Genomic DNA, 18841 nt, shown 5'->3' with positions numbered 1-18841 from the left:
AAACAACATCTCTTAGCAACCATCAGTGAAAAACGCATTGCACCCGCACTTGCTTGCGGATGCAATGCGTTTTTCACGCAGCCCCATTCACTTCTATGGGGCCAGGGCTGCGTGAAAAACGCAGAAAATAGAACATGCTGCGATTTTCACGCAACGCAGAACTGATGCGTGAAAAACAACGCTCATGTACACAGACCCATTGAAATGAATGGGTCAGGATTCAGTGCGGGTGCTATGCGTTCACGTCACGCATTGCGCCCGCGTGGAAAACTTGCTCGTGTGAAAGGGGCCTTATAAGGGGAAATAATACAATCTACACAACACCTAACCCAAACCTGAACTTCTGTGAAGAAGTTTGGGTCTGGGTACCACATTCAGTTTTCATTGAAATACCGGATCCGTCTCTCCGGTGTCATCTGGAAAAATGGATCCGGTATACATTTTTTTTTGCATTTTTAAAGGTCTGCGCATGACCGGAAAGCCGGATCCGGCACTAATACACTTAGTGGCGTCGCTAGAGGGGGGCGAGGGGGGGCAATTGCCCCCCCTATGTTGTTCCTTGCCCCCCCAGGTGCCCCCCCGCTGATTCCCCCGAGTGAATACTAATGAGCGCTTCCATTATGGAAGCGCTCATTAGTACAGAAGGACCAGGAAGTGGTGAACGCTCTGTACTCACCACTTCCTGGTCCTCGGCTGTCGGCTGTGCAGGGCTGCGCACAGCGTGAGGTCGCTCTGTGACCTCACGCTGTGCGCGCCAGTTTAGAGCACAGTCGACTGAGGAGGGAGAAAATGGCAGGCGGCGTCCGTCCAGGAGCAGGAGAGGTAAGTGTTTTTTTATTTTATTTTATAAAAAATGTGGCTGCTGGGGGCATTATGGGGGCTAATAGGAGGCATATGGGGGCTAATAGGAGGCATATGGGGGCATTTGGAGGCATATGGGGCTAATTGGAGGCATATTTGGGGGCTAATTGGAGGCATATTTGGGGGCTAATTGGAGGCATATTTGGGGGCTAATTGGAGGCATATTTGGGGGCTAATAGGAGGCATATGGGGATAATAGGAGGCATATGGGGCTAATAGGAGGCATATGGGGGCTATTTGGAGGCATATGGGGGCTAATAGGAGGCATATGGGGCTAATAGGAGGCATATGGGGGCTAATTGGAGGCATATTGGGTCTATGGGGCTAGTTGAAGGCATATGGGGGCTAATTGGAGGCATTTGGGGGCTAATTGGAGGCATATGGGGTCTATGGGGCTAATTGGAGGCATATGGGGTTAATTTGAGGCATATGGGGGCTAATAGGAGGCATATGGGGGCTAATTGGAGGCATATGGGGGCTAAATGGAGACATATGGGGGCTAATTGGAGGCATATGGGGTCTATGGGGCCAATTGGAGGCATATGGGGTTAATTGGAGGCATATGGGGGCTAATAGGAGGCATATGGGGGCTAATTGGAGGCATATAGGGGCTAATTGGAGGCATATAGGGGCTAATTGGGGGCTAATAGGAGGCATATGGGGGCTAATTGGAGGCATATGGGGGCTAATTGGAGGCATATGGGGTCTATGGGGCTAATTGGAGGCATATGGGGTTAATTGGAGGCATATGGGGGCTAATAGGAGGCATATGGGGCTAATAGGAGGCATATGGGGGCTAATAGGAGGCATATGGGGGCTAATTGAAGGCATATGGGGGCTAATTGGAGGCATATGGAGCTAATTATAGGCATAATGGGGGCTAATTATAGGCATAATGGGGCTAATTAGAGGCATAATGTGGGCTAATGAGGCATAATGGGGGCTAATGAGGCATAATGGGGGCTAATGGGGCATAAGGGCTTATAATGGGGGCTAATGAGGCATAAGGGCTGATATGGGGGCTGATATGGGAGTGATGAGAGGCATAATGAGGGCTAATGAGAGGCATAATGTGCCATCCACAGATCCCCCATAACAGTGTGTCTTCCACAGATCCACCATAACAGTGCGCCTGTGCACTGACGAGAGACAGAAAGAAGGGGAACGAATCCGTGGAAGCAAGCAGAGGATGGCACAGCAGATGACTCAATAGCTTCTTTTGTAAGTAAATTGTTTTATTATAACTGTATCCCTGCAGACCGCAATACTCTCTCGTATTTTGTAATCTTATTTCTATATACTTATTTTGTTTTTGCCCCCCCATTTTTGACTGTGGTATCTTTGTGCCCCCCCTATATATTGTTCCTAGAGTCGCCACTGAATACACTTCAATGTAAATTGGCATTCCGGCAAGTGTTCAGTATTTTTGGCCGGAGAGAACACTGCAGCATGCTGAACAGGAACCTGTTGTCTCCTGGCTTTTCATTGGCTGCCAGCCTCTGCTCGGTCACAACCAATCACCTTCCCCGCACAGCCCGTCAGCAACACATGGCGCAAACATCATCCGCTTTCCTACGTCACCCGCCAATCTTTTCCCAAGCCCCGCCCAGAGGAGGCGTATTCACGTCGTCCCTCGCGCGACATATTTCAGCGCATGTCACGTCTTGGCTCCCCCCTTAGTTACCGTCACTACCGTGTTGGCTCCACTGCCCCGCCCCTAGTAACGCTCTACCGCCTGTCAGCACCGCCCACCCGTGGAACTGTCTCACACAGCAGAGAGGCCCCGCCCCGCGCTTGCGCAGTGTACTGTCAGTAGGGGGGCGTGCCGTCGGTTCCTGTCAGTGTGTGAGCGGACCGGAGCGAGCCCCGGGACTTACCGACTTCTCCTCGCTTCTCCCGCTGGCCCGGGCGGCCATGCCCTCCGACTTCATATCGCTGCTTAGTGCCGACCTTGACCTTGAGACCCCGAAATCCTTGTACTCTAAAGGTGAGCGGTGAGCGGGCCCCGGGGGGCGGCGGGGGGGACACCGGCGACTCTTGTGACCTGACGCTCGGGCTCCAGACTTTGGTTGCCGCCAAGGATTCTGGGAAGAGCACACTGCTCCTTATCAGAGGGGGGCGTCCTGTGGAGTGTCCTGCAGGGGGCGCCTCCCCTCTGGACGAGGAGCTTGTACTCTTTGGGCTGTGGGGGTCTTCCGTCAGCTTGTGGCCCCCTGGCGCCTGTGCTGTAGGATTCAGGTCACATGTTGCGTCTTTTCTGCGTTACAACATCTGATGAGGTTTATTTGTGCCATCGATACATCTGGTGACTATTGGTGGTCACGGCGCTGCCACCCACCACTGTCCGTGGCTCGTCAGGTCCTGTAGAACCACAAATCTCAGCAGCAGAAGTGCAGAACACATCGCTGTCCTAGTGACCTGTGAGAGCCGAGTGTACGTCACTGTGTATGGCCATATAGGCGGTATATGTATACATCACTGTGTATCGGAATATACTCATATAGGCGGTATATGTATACGTCACTGTGTATGGCCATATAGGCGGTATATGTATACGTCACTGTGTATCGGAATATACTCATATAGGCGGTATATGTATACGTCACTGTGTATGGCCATATAGGCGGTATATGTATACGTCACTGTGTATGGGAATATACTCATATAGGCGGTATATGTAGACGTCACTGTGTATGGGAATATACTCATATAGGCGGTATATGTAGACGTCACTGTGTATGGGAATATACTCATATAGGCGGTATATGTATACGTCACTGTGTATGGGAATATACTCATATAGGCGGTATATGTATACGTCACTGTGTATGGGAATATACTCATATAGGCGGTATACGTCACTGTATGGGAATATACTCATATAGGCGGTATATGTATACGTCACTGTGTATGGCAATATACTCATATAGGCGGTATATGTATACGTCACTGTGTATGGCAATATACTCATATAGGCGGTATATGTATACGTCACTGTGTATGGGAATATACTCATATAGGCGGTATATGTATACGTCACTGTGTATGGGAATATACACATATAGGCGGTATATGTATACGTCACTGTGTATGGGAATATACACATATAGGCGGTATATGTATACGTCACTGTGTATGGGAATATACACATAGGCGGTATATGTATATGTCACTGTGTATGGGAATATACACATATAGGCGGTATATGTATATGTCACTGTGTATGGGAATATACACATATAGGCGGTATATGTATATGTCACTGTATCGGAATATACACATATAGGCGGTATATGTAGACGTCACTGTGTATGGGAATATACTCATATAGGCGGTATATGTATACGTCACTGTATGGGAATATACTCATATAGGCGGTATATGTAGACGTCACTGTGTATGGGAATATACTCCTATAGGCGGTATATGTCCGAGTATACGTCACTGTGTATGGGAATATACTCATATAGGCGGTATATGTATACGTCACTGTGTATGGTAATATACTCATATAGGCGGTATATGTATACGTCACTGTGTATGGGAATATACACATATAGGCGGTATATGTATACGTCACTGTGTATGGGAATATACACATATAGGCGGTATATGTATACGTCACTGTGTATGGGAATATACTCATATAGGCGGTATATGTAGACGTCACTGTGTATGGGAATATACTCATATAGGCGGTATATGTATACGTCACTGTGTATGGCAATATACACATATAGGCGGTATATGTCAGAGTATACGTCACTGTGTATGGCAATATACTCATATAGGCGGTATATGTATACGTCACTGTGTATGGGAATATACTCATATAGGCGGTATATGTATACGTCACTGTGTATGGGAATATACACATATAGGCGGTATATGTATACGTCACTGTGTATGGGAATATACACATATAGGCGGTATATGTATACGTCACTGTGTATGGGAATATACTCATATAGGCGGTATATGTATACGTCACTGTGTATGGGAATATACTCATATAGGCGGTATATGTATACGTCACTGTGTATGGGAATATACTCATATAGGCGGTATATGTATACGTCACTGTGTATGGGAATATACTCATATAGGCGGTATATGTATACGTCACTGTGTATGGGTATATACACATAGGCGGTATATGTATACGTCACTGTGTATGGGTATATACACATATAGGCGGTATATGTATACGTCACTGTGTATGGGAATATACTCATATAGGCGGTATATCCTGAAAAATGCCTGATCAGTCAGAAAAATGCATTGCAATACCGGATCCGTTTTTCCGGTGTCATCAGGCAAAACGGATCCGTTTTTTTTTTTTTTTTTTTTCATTTTTAAAGGTCTGCGCATGCGCAGACCGGAAGGACGGATCCGGCATTCCGGTATTTTGAATGCCGGATCCGGCACTAATACATTCCTATGGAAAAAAATCCCGGATCCGGCATTCAGGCAAGTCTTCAGTTTTTTTCGCCGTAGATAAAACCGTAGCATGCTACGGTTTTCTCTTTTGCCTGATCAGTCAAAACGACTGAACTGAAGACATCCTGATGCAAACTGAACGGATTACTCTCCATTCAGAATGCATGGGGATATGCCTGATCAGTTATTTTCCGGTATAGAGCCCCTGTGACAGAACTCTATGCCGGAAAAGAAAAACGCAAGTGTGAAAGTACCCTAAGCGGTATACGTCACTGTGTATCAAAATATGCACATATAAGCGGTATATGTCCATGTATACGTCACTGTGTAGCGGAATATACACATATAGGCGGTAACTGTCCATGTATAAATTTCAACTCCCAGCAGGCTGGAACTACAACTTCGAGCCTGCAGAGATGCTGGGAGTTGTAGTTTAAACACCAGCGGCCTATGCTAGTAGGTGGTCTCGTGATGTGAGACGTTTTTCTGCACCTGTTTTATGCTTGAGACTTTTTCTTTCATCCTGGTCACTCACGGTCTGATCCCAAGAGCTTACAATCTCTTGTCTCGCACATACATTAGGGGCAATTTAATAGGAAGCTAATGAGCCCATCAGTGTGGTTGTAGAGCAGTGGCCTGCATCCTGTGGCTCTTCATCTGTTGCAATACTATAACTCCCAGCATGCCCTGACACACTGTGGCTGTCGGGGCATATTGGGAGTTGTAGTTTTGCAACAGCTGGAGAGCCACAGGTTGGAGATCACAGTTTTTTAGATTGTTGGGAGAACATCCAGCCTCCGTGCAGATGGATTGCACAAGTCTTCACCCCCCAGTGATTGTCCCTGAGGTGACTACCTGCTCGCTCTCACATGACTCGCTCGGCCCGTTCTGGATTGTGCTGCGTTAACTTCATACGGGCGAATGTTCTTGCCTTTTCTCCTTCTCACCTGTCACCTAGAAGACGTTTGACTTGTCCCCGAGGACAGATCACTTGCACTTTGGTGATAGGCAACCAACATGGCGGCCACAGAAATCTCCACCCAGCTTTCCAAGGCCCCAGAACAGCAGACCAAGATATACCTGCTGGTGTTATTGAGCTCAGTCTGTTGGGAGTTGTAGTTGCACGAGAGCCAGAGGTTGCAGACCGCTGATGCCCAGTGAGGCTGATTTGCTATAATTTTGGAGCAAATCAGTTCAACTAAGATTTGCGCCAAAAATGACTTTTTGCCTTGTGTGTAGAGGAGAGGGGGCGTGACCGTGGCGATGCGTCCGATTTATACCTGGCGGGCGTCACTTTTATTAGTTCACCCAAGTCGTGTCCTAAGGAAAGAAACTTAATCTAACACATGCCAAAGATGCGCCAAATCTGTCAAACAGCATGCGTTACTGCGATATGGCGCATCTTCTGACTGCACCGTCGCCGATTTGGCTGTCTAGATGCTAGACCACATTAGTTTATCTGCCCCAGTATATAGTGGTCCCTAAAAGGTTGCGCCAGACAAATCCCGGGAGCGAGGTTACCTATGGATCCGGAAATTTGCTGCCGGTGTTGTCGTACACGGGACGGGATGCACGCATAGGGGGTCTGCTTCCTGTAGCGGCTGTAAATCGCGCTCTAATAGGCGCTCTGCTTGTCATGCCTTCCTACGTATAACTATAGAAGGCCTTAGGTCCTTGGTGATGCACGACCAGGTCGGATCTCCACTTTATGCACAGCTTGATTCATGTAGTTAAAGGGGTCGTCCGATTTCAGGGGGGAAAAAAAAACAGGATAACCCTGGGGATCAGCCTACAATAAAGGACTGCTCAGCACTTAAAGGGGTTGTCTCATCTAGACATTGGTGGCATATCGGTAGCATATGCCACCAGTGTCAGAACAATGCGGGTCCCACCTATTCATCTCTATGGGACGGCCAATAATAGCAGAGGCTCGGCTATGTCCCTCAGTCGCATAGAAGTAAATGGAGCGGCGGAAACGCTTGCGTGCAGCACTCTCCGTTCATTTCTATGGGTCGCAGTACACTGTCCTTCACTTTCAAGTGTCCGTTCTGGAGATAGGTGCAGGTCCCAGAGGTAGGACCTGCACCTATCTGACGTTGGTTGCCTATCCTAGCGATACGCCACCAATGTCTCAGCAGATCCAGCGCCATAAGACCTGGAGCTGTATGTCTGGATCTGCCAGGTAAGTACTGAGCAGTTCTTTATGGCAGGTTGATCCCCAGGGTCCTCCTTTTATCCCCTTAAAGCCGGACAACCCTTTCAAAATGGATACCGCATGGGTGGTGACCCTAAAGTCGGAGTGTAGCTGAGATTAGTCACTTATATGGATGTATAAGATGTTTCTACGGGCCCTTAGAGGGGGGCCGGGGGTTCTGAACTTCTTGGTTATCCAGACATCACCTTCCTGGCTGATAACAGGGAGCAGTAGCTTGCATTCAGATTTAGCGTCCATTGTTAGGACTAGGGACTGCTGACCGTTTTATGAGACAGAGACATCAGAGACATAAAAGGGGTTATCCCCTGACTATAAGCTTGTGACAGAGACCCCCACCAGCTGGAATCGGTTACCCTGCAGCGCCACCACAGGTGAAATGAAGCATTGCACAGTTACTATTGATCTCAAAGGGCCGAATGCATGCCATTCATGGGGTCCACTAAAGCAGGGACTGTCAAACTCTTGGTGCAAAACTATAACTTCCATCATGCTGAGACAGTCTACAGCTATCAGTGCATGCTGGGAGTTGTAGCTTTGCAACGGCCGGAGGGCCACAGGTTTAACATCCCCCAGTCTTTGTAGCTGCTCTGGGTAGAAGATGAGGGTCCTGAATGAGGGACCCTCTCGATTAACAGAGGTTCTGATTTCCGATTCTTCCTCTGCCGGCTGCAGTTGTCTTCAGGTGTCCTGAACTGGGTGAGAACCGCCGTGGGTCCTGTGATGGCGGGAGCGCTCACATGTCCATGTCCTGATGAGGGTGATCATGGGTCGGGGCAGTGTCCTCCGCGTAATCTCATATGCTGATCTGAAATCACCAAAGTTCGTTCTGCAAAAATGAGATATCGTTACACGTGTGTAGGAACGGCTGCTCGTTACCGTTCTCCCTGATCCGTCCATAATGAAAGGACTGTCTAGCGGTACATTGTAGGTTCTGTATTGGCCTATGCCATTTTAAGGGTATGTTCACACGGGGCTGAAAACCTGCTGCATGTTACAGTAACAACAAAGTGCGATTTTACCCGATACTGCGTAAAAGATTACACGCTGTGTGGATTTTAAATCCGTAGCGTTTCAATTCATATCACAGATTTTAATGGCAAATTTCATCCTTTGCAATGCATCTGCTTAGGCCTCATGGACATGACTATCTCCGTGTTTGGGGTCCGCACAGCACGGGTACCGGACGCGTGCATCCCGCATTTCCCCTTCGGCCAGTCCTGCGCTGTTGTATAAATGGTTATTCTTGCGCTACGGACAACGGTGTCCTGTCCGCATCTTTTTCAAGCCCCATTGAAACCAATTGGTCCTTATCCGATTCGAAAAAATGCAGATTGGATGTGGACTGAAAGATGCAGTCGTGCGCATGAGGCCTTACATCCTGTACCCTCAAAGCTAGAGATCATGGCCGCCATGACCGAGTCCAAAGGCCGGACATATCCCAGGAAGTTTGCATTGTTTTCTATGGAGGCTTTTGAGACAGGAGTCAGATTTGGCTTCTAAAGAGTCACTAGACAGACGCTTTATTCTAAAGTACAAATTCAGCGCGTGCGCCATTTGTAAACGAGAGCACGGCTTGATCTGATTGGCTGAGAGGCATCGGGTGGTCGCTACCGGTAAGTCCTTTTTTTTTTGTCTGTGGCCATGAAGTGCCTCTTGCATTTCTAGTGTCAGAAAAGCTTTGCCACGTCAGAATTTATTTTTGTGGCGGTCCAGATCCTGAGACCCCTGCTCCTACTGATTGCTGAAACAAAGGAGCAGAAGCTCTGCTTTGCTCAGCTCTCTTCAGACTGGTGTACACCTTTAATCCCACCTCTCCTTCAGCCGAACCCACCTGCCCCCATTTGTTTCGGTGAACATCGGACCCCAACAACCAGTAAAAAACGATGACCTGCCAAATGTTTTCTGAGACCGGAGGCACGCTTTGTGTATGATTATTATTAAGTTTTTTTCCCCCCCCTGTTTCATCCAGTTTTCAACCTGTGTCAGTCTCCACTGCAGTTGGCATCCTATTCGCGTAACAGGAAGATCAGGATGTACGCTGCCTTTAAGGGGGCGCTGCAGAGGATGGAAATGGGCATTTGCGCCTTGTGATTGCATTGTTGGAATTTATCAGATAATTTATACGTTAACAGGGCTGACTCAATGTTGGTGGTTTTCTTTCACTGGGTACATAAATAGTGGTGGTGTTACCTCTGCCTGGCACGTTCACCCATGCCCCCCCCCCATAACCAATTATGCAAGTGCGGACCACAGGAGTAAAAAATGAATGAGACAGGTACTCGCATGCCAATTCCTAGTGATGATGCCAGTCCGACCCCAGTTATTGGCACATAATAGAGGCTGGCATGTTTTAGGTTGAGTCAGTATTTCACAATGCAATCAAATGCAGCTGATCTTTCAGGTGGCAATGGCATGATGCCAGGAGGCTCCTTACTAAGTGCTGGCATCACCGGGGCAATATTGGTAGAGTGCCCATGTCTCGAGCAGCCAGTCTGGTTTTCTTAATGACTTCATTAATGGACATGAATAGAAATTGTTCCAGAGTCAAATTTATGGCTTCATTTAAAGGTATGGACCGGGGAGATTGAAGGAAGCTTTGCTAGTATTGTAGGAGAGCGGTATGAATGGCGGTGAAATTCCTTTAATCCAGCATTTGATAATCCCCCAAAACCATATCATTTGGCACCCATGACCAGGAGCCGAAGACTGAGCGGAGAGAGCCAATTTGGAAACTTCACGTTTCATTTTCGGCTTCCTCCCTCACGGAGTTAATCCTGTTGACTTCAGGGGAGCTGAGCTGCAATACCAGACACAACCTATGGGCCGGAGGTGGCGCTGTTTTTGTAAGAAAGCAGTGATGTTTTTTTAATAATCCTGGATAACCACTTTAAAAGTTGAATTCATATTACTAGGATATGGCATCACTTTGATTGGTATGGGCTCGAGCTCTGGGGCCCCTGCAAATCCTGAGCATGGAGGGGATTTAGCACTGTGTCCCCTCTGCTCTTTGTCCCTTCACAGCAGCGCTCCACCCACTGTCGGAGCCCTTCAATTATAAAGTGCTGCCATATCCTGTCCGTACGCCGTCCCTTTATAAGATGGGAAAAGCTTATTTAGCTTCATTATTGGAATCGCACTTATCAATCCGCCCGTCCGTTCCACAGACCAAGTATCGGCCACCTCTGGCACTCCGGCTGTTGGGAAACTACAACTCTCAGCATGCTCCATTCACTGTTATTAGAAGCTCTGAGGACAGCTGAGCAAGGGTGCATGCTGGGAGTTGTGGTTTGACTACAGACCCCTGCCATAGACGGCGTACAGGCTTCCAAAAACAGCACGTGCATTTTTCTTGATTTTTTTTTTTTTTGTTGTTCCCGCCTCGGAATTGGTATAAAGGATGTCATAGGGAATTGCCATTCATGCAATTGCCGCAGGTTGCGCTTTCTGCTGTGCCCGAGACATCGGAGGACTGTGCTTGCTTTACTGCCTGCTGCAACGTAGACTGAGAGGGTCGAGCTGATCTCGAGATCTGGGAGAACTTCTTCGTAATACTTTTTCCTAGACTTCCTCGATCAGATAAACCGTTGCAGGTGACCGGGGTCCGGCGTACACGCATGCATATCTGTTACCATGGGACCTGCCTCGTCAAGGTCATTCGCCCTGCACGTTCGTCCTTGATTTTGCACGAGGAGGAGTCACAGCTCCGGAGGGCTCGGGGGGGGAATTGCAAGCCTAACAATGCAGATCGCCCGACACTTCTCCTCCCCAGGACTTGCATCCAGCCGCCTTCTTCTGCTTTTCCGTGAGGCACGAAAGTTCAGGACGTTTTTTTTTTTTTTAATCTGGTTGTAACGTGACTCGGACATGGGAGGTCACGGAAAGGACTGGATCCAGTGGTTTCCCTTGGAAGTGACAGAAGTTGATTGCAGGAACGGTGCCAGCATCTTGAAAACCCTTGGCAGGTCCATTCACGTAGATGCCAAAACTATGGTCTGAAGTTATTTTTGGGTGCAGATGCATTGTGCACGCTCGTTCCTGTCAACACCACAGGGGGGGGGGACTGGAAAAAAAATAAAAACTGTGAAGTTACGCCGCTGTCACGAGGCCGAGGCGAAATGTGCATTAGTATTTGCATGTCATTAATCCGGCCGCAGGCTTCCCTCCTAGATCACAGGCTCCATGATTAAGCCGGACTGACGTAGGTTTAAAACTCCAAAGTATCTTAGCAGCCTAGAAAAATGCAGTCTCCAGCATGGAGGGTATTACAGAGCGCTGAGCCCCACAGAGCCCGGACAGGGGGGAAAATGAGCCGTCCGGGCAACCAGACCTTGTGCGCTTTAACCGTTTATTGCCAGGGGGGACGGCAGCAGTAAGAAAAAGACGTTCTCCTGCCCGTCCACCCCTGTGCGCTCCAGCTACTGGGACGTTGGGTACTGGGTGCACCCTCTGCACCAGTCCGGCAATGAAACTTCACATTACCAGATAAGAATATACTGTGTACCTTGGCTAGGAATCCTGAAAAACTACTGAATCGCAGACTGTCCACCTTTGGACACTTTTTTTTTTTTTTTTTTTTATTTTATTTAATTTTCCGTTTTATATGTAGACCTAATCCAGTCACTGCAATTGCTGCAGCGAGCAGGTAAACAGAGCAGAGAAGGCAGCGCTCGTATACAGCATGTAACTGAGGATCAGCACAGGATAAGTAATGTATGTACACAGTGACTGCACCAGCAGAATAGTGAGTGCAGCTCTGGAGTATAATACAGCATGTAACTCAGGATCAGTACAGGATAAGTAATGTATGTACACAGTGACTCCACCAGGTGAATAGTGAGTGCAGCTCTGGAGTATAATACAGGATGTAACTGAGGATCAGTACAGGATAAGTAATGTATGTACACAGTGGCTGCACCAGCAGAAGAGTGAGTGCAGCTCTGGAGTATAATACAGGCTGTAACTGAGGATCAGCACAGGATAAGTAATGTATGTACACAGTGACTGCACCAGCAGAATAGTGAGTTCAGCTCTGTAGTATAATACAGGATGTAACTTGGGATAAGTAATGTAATGTATGTACACAGTGAGTGCAGCTCTGGAGTATAATACAGGGTAAGTAATGCAATAAGGATGTACCAGAACCTATTCTGTTCTATCAGTTGGACCAGTCAGTGTAATTTAAAAAGCAGTTTTGCATAGAGTATAATATTACAGACTTGCAGCATCTTTACAGGTACAGCCTTAGGGTCACTGTAACAGATAATCCACCTTAATTTGTTTGTCTTCTTGCGTTGGGACAGGGAAACAACCTCGGAGTAGTTGTCCCTCTGTTGGTCCCACGTTCTCTCTGTGGTGGCCGCTGTGGACATGGCGCCCTGGTTCCTGCCATCTTTATATCAGATGAGCACTTACAGCTTTCCATTCACTAAAGTAAATTTGCTAATAAATCCCAAGTACAAACTCCAATGCCATAAAGAGCTCATATATTTGGCTAGCCTGAGGCAGCATACTTTTTCTAAGTAGCCAAACTTTTACAGTGTAAAAAATAAACAGATTCATTTAAAGTGTGACTTGGAGGTTGTCACCAGTGCGGAGGATGAGTGTTGTTCCTCTTTCACACAATGGTGCTGATAAGCTTTACAGCCAGTGTTTCACCATCTGCAGAAGAAGTTGGGCCTTTTAAACCCTCTTCACAGCGACGCTATGGCCTTAAGAGCCCTTTTACAGGGGACAGTTTAGCAGGCGTTTGTCAGGAGGTGAAGCGTTCCCTGCAAGTGCCTGCTCGTCCGTAAAGGAGACCGCTGCCTGTACATGTAGTACTCCGCAGTATGAGGAGGAGCGATCGCTAATGACGTCACTCTTCCCCATACAGAATCAGTGTTTGCCGGCAGCAGAGCGTGATTAGACAGCTCGATCTGCTGCCGGCAAAGGCAGATTTAGGCTACTTTCACACCTGCGTTTAGGTGCGGATCCATCTGGTATCTGCACAGACGGATCCGCACCGATAATGCAAACGCTGGTATCCGTTCAGAACGGAACCATTTGCATTACTCTTAGATTTTGTTTCAAAGTCTAAGTCAAACGGATCCGTCCTGACTTACATTGAAATTCAATGGGGGACGGATGCGTTTTCAATTGCACCATATTGTGTCAGTGAAAACGGATCCGTTCCCATTGACTTACATTGTAAGTCAGGACGGATCCGTTTGGCTCCGCATCGCCAGGCGGACACCGAAACGCTGCAAGCAGCCTTCAGAGCGGAATGGAGGCTGAACGGAGCCAAACTGATGCATTCTGAACGGATCCTTATCCATTCAGAATGCATTGGGGCTAAACTGATCAGTTTGGGGCCGCTTGTGAGAGCCCTGAAACGGATCTCACAGGCGGGTCCAGAAACGGCAGTGTGAAAGTAGCCTTAGGCTACTTTCCTACTAGCGTTTTTGCAGGATCCGGCAGGGCTCAGCAAAAACGCTTCTGTTACTGATAATACGTTATGAATCTGCATACGTTATGAAAGGATCCGGTTGAATTATCTTTAACATAGCCAAGACGGAGCCGTCATGAACTCCATTGAAAGTCAATGGGGGACGGATCCGTTTTCTATTGTGTCAGAGAAAACTGATCCGTCCCCATTAACTTGCATTGTGGGTTATGACGGGCACGTTTTGCTCCGCATCCCAGGACGGAAAACAAACTGCAGCTTGCTGCGGTTTGCTCTCCGGTATGGGAACGCAACCAAATGGGATGCATTTTGGAGTGTTCCATTCTGTTCCCTTACATTTTGTCCCCATTGACAATGAATGTGGATAAAATGGAAGCGTTTTTTTCCCGGTATTAAGACCCTATGACAGATCTCGATACCGGAAAATATTAGCGCTTTTGTGAAAGCAGCCTTAGGTGACCACATGAAAGATGTGATTACCCGACGAACTAGTGTTTTGCTCATTCATCGGGTAATTGGCGGCACCTTTATACCGCCAGATCATCAGACGGTTCCTACGATTCTAGGCCTCTGTGAAGGGCCCTTTAGACACAGAAATTAACCCTCAAAGCAACAGACTTTGCGACATTTGTTCATTATCGGAACATCTCCGGCCTCTCCCTCACTGGCCTCATTTACCTCTGAGTATGTGCCTTCATAATCTTCTATATCTCACTATAAGAAATAAGCTCTGCTCGCACTGACTAAATGCTGAACTTCTGCAGGGCTTGTGCATATGCACAGCAGCCACTCAGAACAAGCAGAGCTTCAGTGTAAAACACAGAGGAAGGCAGAACGGGAACAGGAGGCTCTTATCAGACTGCCTCAACGCCCAGGAAATGACCACAGATCTGTCCTAAAGGTGTAGAGACTTTAAAGGGGTTGTCCCATTAGAAAAACGTTTCCCACACGCACATCATAGGGCAGTGATGGCTAACCTTGGCACTCCAGCTGTGGTGAAACTACAACTCCCAGCATGCTCCATTTATTTCTATAGAGTTCTGAGAGCAGCCAAGCAAGGGGGGCATCTTGGGAGTTGTAGTTTTACCACAGCTGGAGTGCCAAGGTTAGCCATCACTGTCATAGAGGATAGTTATCTGATGGGTGAGGTTCTGACCACTGGTGCCCCTGCCAATCATAAGAACTGAGACACATGTTACTCTGCTTGAATGGAGAGGCAAACGCACGTGTCCACCTCTATGTTCAGCCCTATGGGACTGCTGGAGATGGAGGAGTATTTTAATTTTTGCCTGACGAAGGTTCCGATCCGGACCTGAAATGCGTTGCGATTTAACTAATAGAAACGTCTCCTGAACCCGATTTCCCTGTTCTCCTTCTGTGTATCTACCCCCAAAAAAAGATTTTGAAAAGTTACCCTCAATGGCACCTCTTCTGCAACGAATGTAATTGCCAGGAGTAAATTCCTGCACGATCTGACACAAGGCGTGGTGATCGTGCAGGATCTATCATATGTATCTGAAAAAATTGCCATGTCTTAAAGGGGTTCTCTGCTTTGGACAACCCCCAGTGGTTAGAAGGGTCCCTTAACAATAAGCTGACCACCAGCTAGGACCCTCAGCGATCAGCTGTAATCTGTGGGGGGGAAACCTGCCAGTCTGTGTGTGTCCGTTTTGTGGATCCGTGATTTGCAAAACAGACACAGCTGTGTAAATACATCCTAATTGTTAAATTTTGATGCAGCGCCACCACAGGGGAAATGAAGCATTGCACAGTGCCTATTGACAGCAATGGTCTGTCTGTATAATGCAGGACAGGATGGGTCCTCCAGAGCGAGAGATGCTCTTTGTAACCATTGTCCAAGAGACGAGGATCCTGAATGCCCCTCCTTCCCCCGTTCCCCATTATCTCATAATTCCCTAATCGGTTTTATGACAATTACTTTCTAAACTGGACAGCCCCTTTAAAAATGTATGGCGCATGTCTCTCAAAAAAAGAAGGTCTTAAAGGAGTGGTTCAACTTCACCGATGGGACCTGTTGAGGGAAGCTGCCCGATGCTCTGCTCCAGATCTATGGGTCCACCACAGTTTTCACTGCATTTCAGTTCCCCAGGTAAATTTATGGCATGAACGGGGGCCCGCGCACTTCTGCAGCCAACAGCTGATTGCAGTGCTGTCGTGTCCCCAAGCAGTACGTCACCTTGTGGACTTGTCACTGCTGGAGCCAGTCATTGACTGCAGCAGTGCACATGTCCTCATCCAGATTTTTACAGGTCTGGGATCGGAAGACCATGGCATGGAGCCAAGGTGCTGGAACGGAGCCATGGGGAGTATGTTTTTCTTTATTTTTTTTATTTTTTATTCCCCCCCCCCCCCCCCTTTCATCCTCCATGACTGCATACCATGAGAGATGACACACCTCCATCCAGGTAGGGACAGGAAGAATAACTCTAAGGACTCTGCTCCTTACCTCCCGCTTTGCGCGTCGAGCGTGGAGGTCCATGTGGTGACCGGACAGTATTGTGGGCGCTCCCTATTGCATCCCGATACTTTAGGCTCTTGGGATGACGTCACAGGAAGTTGGATTAGTTCCACATGCGTTCCATCAAGAAATTCTGGTATGCTTGACACGCATAGAGGGGGTGAAGCTTAATTTGGCAGGCGGATCAAGGCGGAAATCGCCCTCTGATCTGAGGTCTGCAGGTAAGAGGTATTTAAAGGGAACTAAGGTTTTACAGAGGCCTAGCAGTATGAACTGGAGACAAGCCAGATGGAGAGCTCTCTGGGGCCTACTGTTGTAAGTTACTTTCACTTGGAAAGCTAAAGCAAGTCCAAAAAATAGGAAGTGTGTGACATGTTCGGTAAAATTTCCAGTGGCTTGTAATAAGAAGCTCTGCAAAAAATGTACTGCCAATATAGCAGAAGATTTGGTTCCCTCTTTCAGGGAGGCGTTAAGGGAGGTAATCCGAGAAGAAATGCGTTCGGCCCTATCTGAAAATCCTGTGGCCATTCCTGGTCCAGCTACATCAAAGCGTAGGGACCCTAAAATGGTTGTCTCAGATTCTTCCTCCTCAGACTCAGAACAAGACTCTGAGTTAGAGAGTCGAGATTCAATCCATTCCTCTGGGTCTGATACGGAATTCAAAAGTTTTATTTTTTCCTCAGAGGATACGAAAGAATTGATTAAAGCGGTCGGAGCAACCATGAACCTCTCAGATGAGAAGGTCCAAAGGTCAGTCCAAGATAAGTTGTTTAGTGGACTAGAACAAAGAGTTTTTCCAGTCCATAAAAACATGCATTGATTGATAAAAAGGGAATGGAAGGCTCCAGATAGGAAGCTATTTATTCCAAAAACAATCAGACGTAGATTTCCCTTTAGTGAAGAAGACGAAGCGTTGTTAACCTCCTGTCCAAAAGTAAAGGTGTCCCATTCAAAATTAGCTAAAGCATCTAATGCACTTCCCTTTGAAGACATGGGGTCCCTAAAAGACCCCATTGATTAAAAAAAAAGTAGAATCAGGTCTGAAAAGAACCTGGGAGTCTGCTGCTGCCCTTTTAAAGCCAAATCTGTCACCAGATCTCTTACAACAGTTGAAATCCCTTATGAAAGAAGGCTCCCCTTATGACTCATTAAAAGACTCCTTCCCTCTCTCACTAAAGGCAGTGGACTTCTTACCAGATTCTACCGCGGAGTCTGTAAGGATGACGGCAAGAACCACTGGGCTGGCGGTTGTGGCTAGAAGGGCTCTATGGTTAAAATTCTGGAAAGGAGACATCAGTTCAAGGATGAAGCTATGTAGTCTTCCTTTTCACGGAAACCTAATGTTTGGTCAGGATTTGGAAAGTATTTTAGAAAAAGCTTCTGATTCTAAAAAATCCTTTCCCCGTTGAAACAAATATAAGGAAGTTTCCCTTTCGGAAAGTTAAGAAACGAGGTTCCTTCCAGTCCAAAAGATCTGACAGGGAGGAACAGTGGTCCAGGGGGGAAAAGTCAGAAGATTGGTAGAGGCAGAGGATTCTTGTTTAACCCCCAAAATTCGGAATCTTCCAAACAATGACGCCAGGCTTCAGGTGGGAGGAAGACTAAAATTCTTTACAAAAGAATGGGAAGAAATGACTATGAACCCTTGGGTTCTAAATATTATATTAGAAGGTTACGATATTCCTTTCCATCTTCCTCCACCCATAAATTTCTTCAAAGTATCTCCAATTCAGAAATCTGTTCTTCTACAGAGAAAACTAGAGGAGGATATCTTGAATCTGTTGGCTCAAAAGGCTATTATCCCGGTTCCAGCCCTTCAACAAAGAACATTATTCAACAGTTCTTTTTCGTAAAAAAAAACCGGGGGATTTCATCTGATAATAAACTTGAAGAGCCTGAACAGATTCATAAAATACGAGAAATTTAAGATGGAATCTATAAAATCCACCAAAAAGGAGGAAACTTTCTGGCTTCGAAAGATTTAAGAGATGCCTATTACCATATTCCGGTATGCGAGAGAGAGCGCAAAGATTCCTTCGTATAGCAGTTTTTCTGGGAAAAATCTACATCATTTTCAGTTACAAGTCCTCCCCTTTGGGATCACCTCCGCTCTGAGGGTTTTTACTAAAGTAACAATAGAGGTGGTGGCTCACCTGAGAAGAGGGAACATCATAATAATCCCCTACCTAGACTATTTCCTAATTGTAGGAAATTCAAAAGAAGCTCTAGAAAACAATCTGTTCCAAACCTGTCAAACTCTTTATCGCACAGGCTGGGTGATAAATTGGGAAAAAGTCAAACCCCTGTCCATCCCAAAGTTTAACCTTTTTAGGGGTTCAGTTAGATTCCACACATCAAAAAACATTCCTTCCCACTCAAAAAGTGGCAGGGGTAATAGAGAAAG

The 18841-nt window shown here is 47.0% G+C and overlaps 1 protein-coding gene across 3 annotated transcripts in view; it reads left to right on the top strand.

Annotated features, from left to right (window-relative positions):
* Nucleotides 1-18841, top strand: part of NFAT5 (nuclear factor of activated T cells 5) — a 104819-nt gene that overhangs the window by 23569 nt on the left and 62409 nt on the right. The window contains exon 1 of one of the 3 annotated variants that reach the window (XM_044270664.1): nt 2676-2848. The exons of the other annotated variants lie outside the window; for them this stretch is intronic. Coding sequence (XP_044126599.1) covers nt 2776-2848 — 73 coding nt within the window. The 5' untranslated portion in view covers nt 2676-2775. Of the gene's footprint in view, nt 1-2675; nt 2849-18841 lie in introns of those variants that run through there. 3 annotated transcript variants of the gene reach the window in all.

This window comes from Bufo gargarizans, chromosome 10 (genome assembly GCF_014858855.1).
Source record: "Bufo gargarizans isolate SCDJY-AF-19 chromosome 10, ASM1485885v1, whole genome shotgun sequence".
Classification (NCBI taxonomy): domain Eukaryota; kingdom Metazoa; phylum Chordata; class Amphibia; order Anura; family Bufonidae; genus Bufo; species Bufo gargarizans.
The sequence above is the reverse complement of the archived record's forward strand: the minus strand, read 5'-3'. Positions and strand labels throughout refer to the sequence as shown.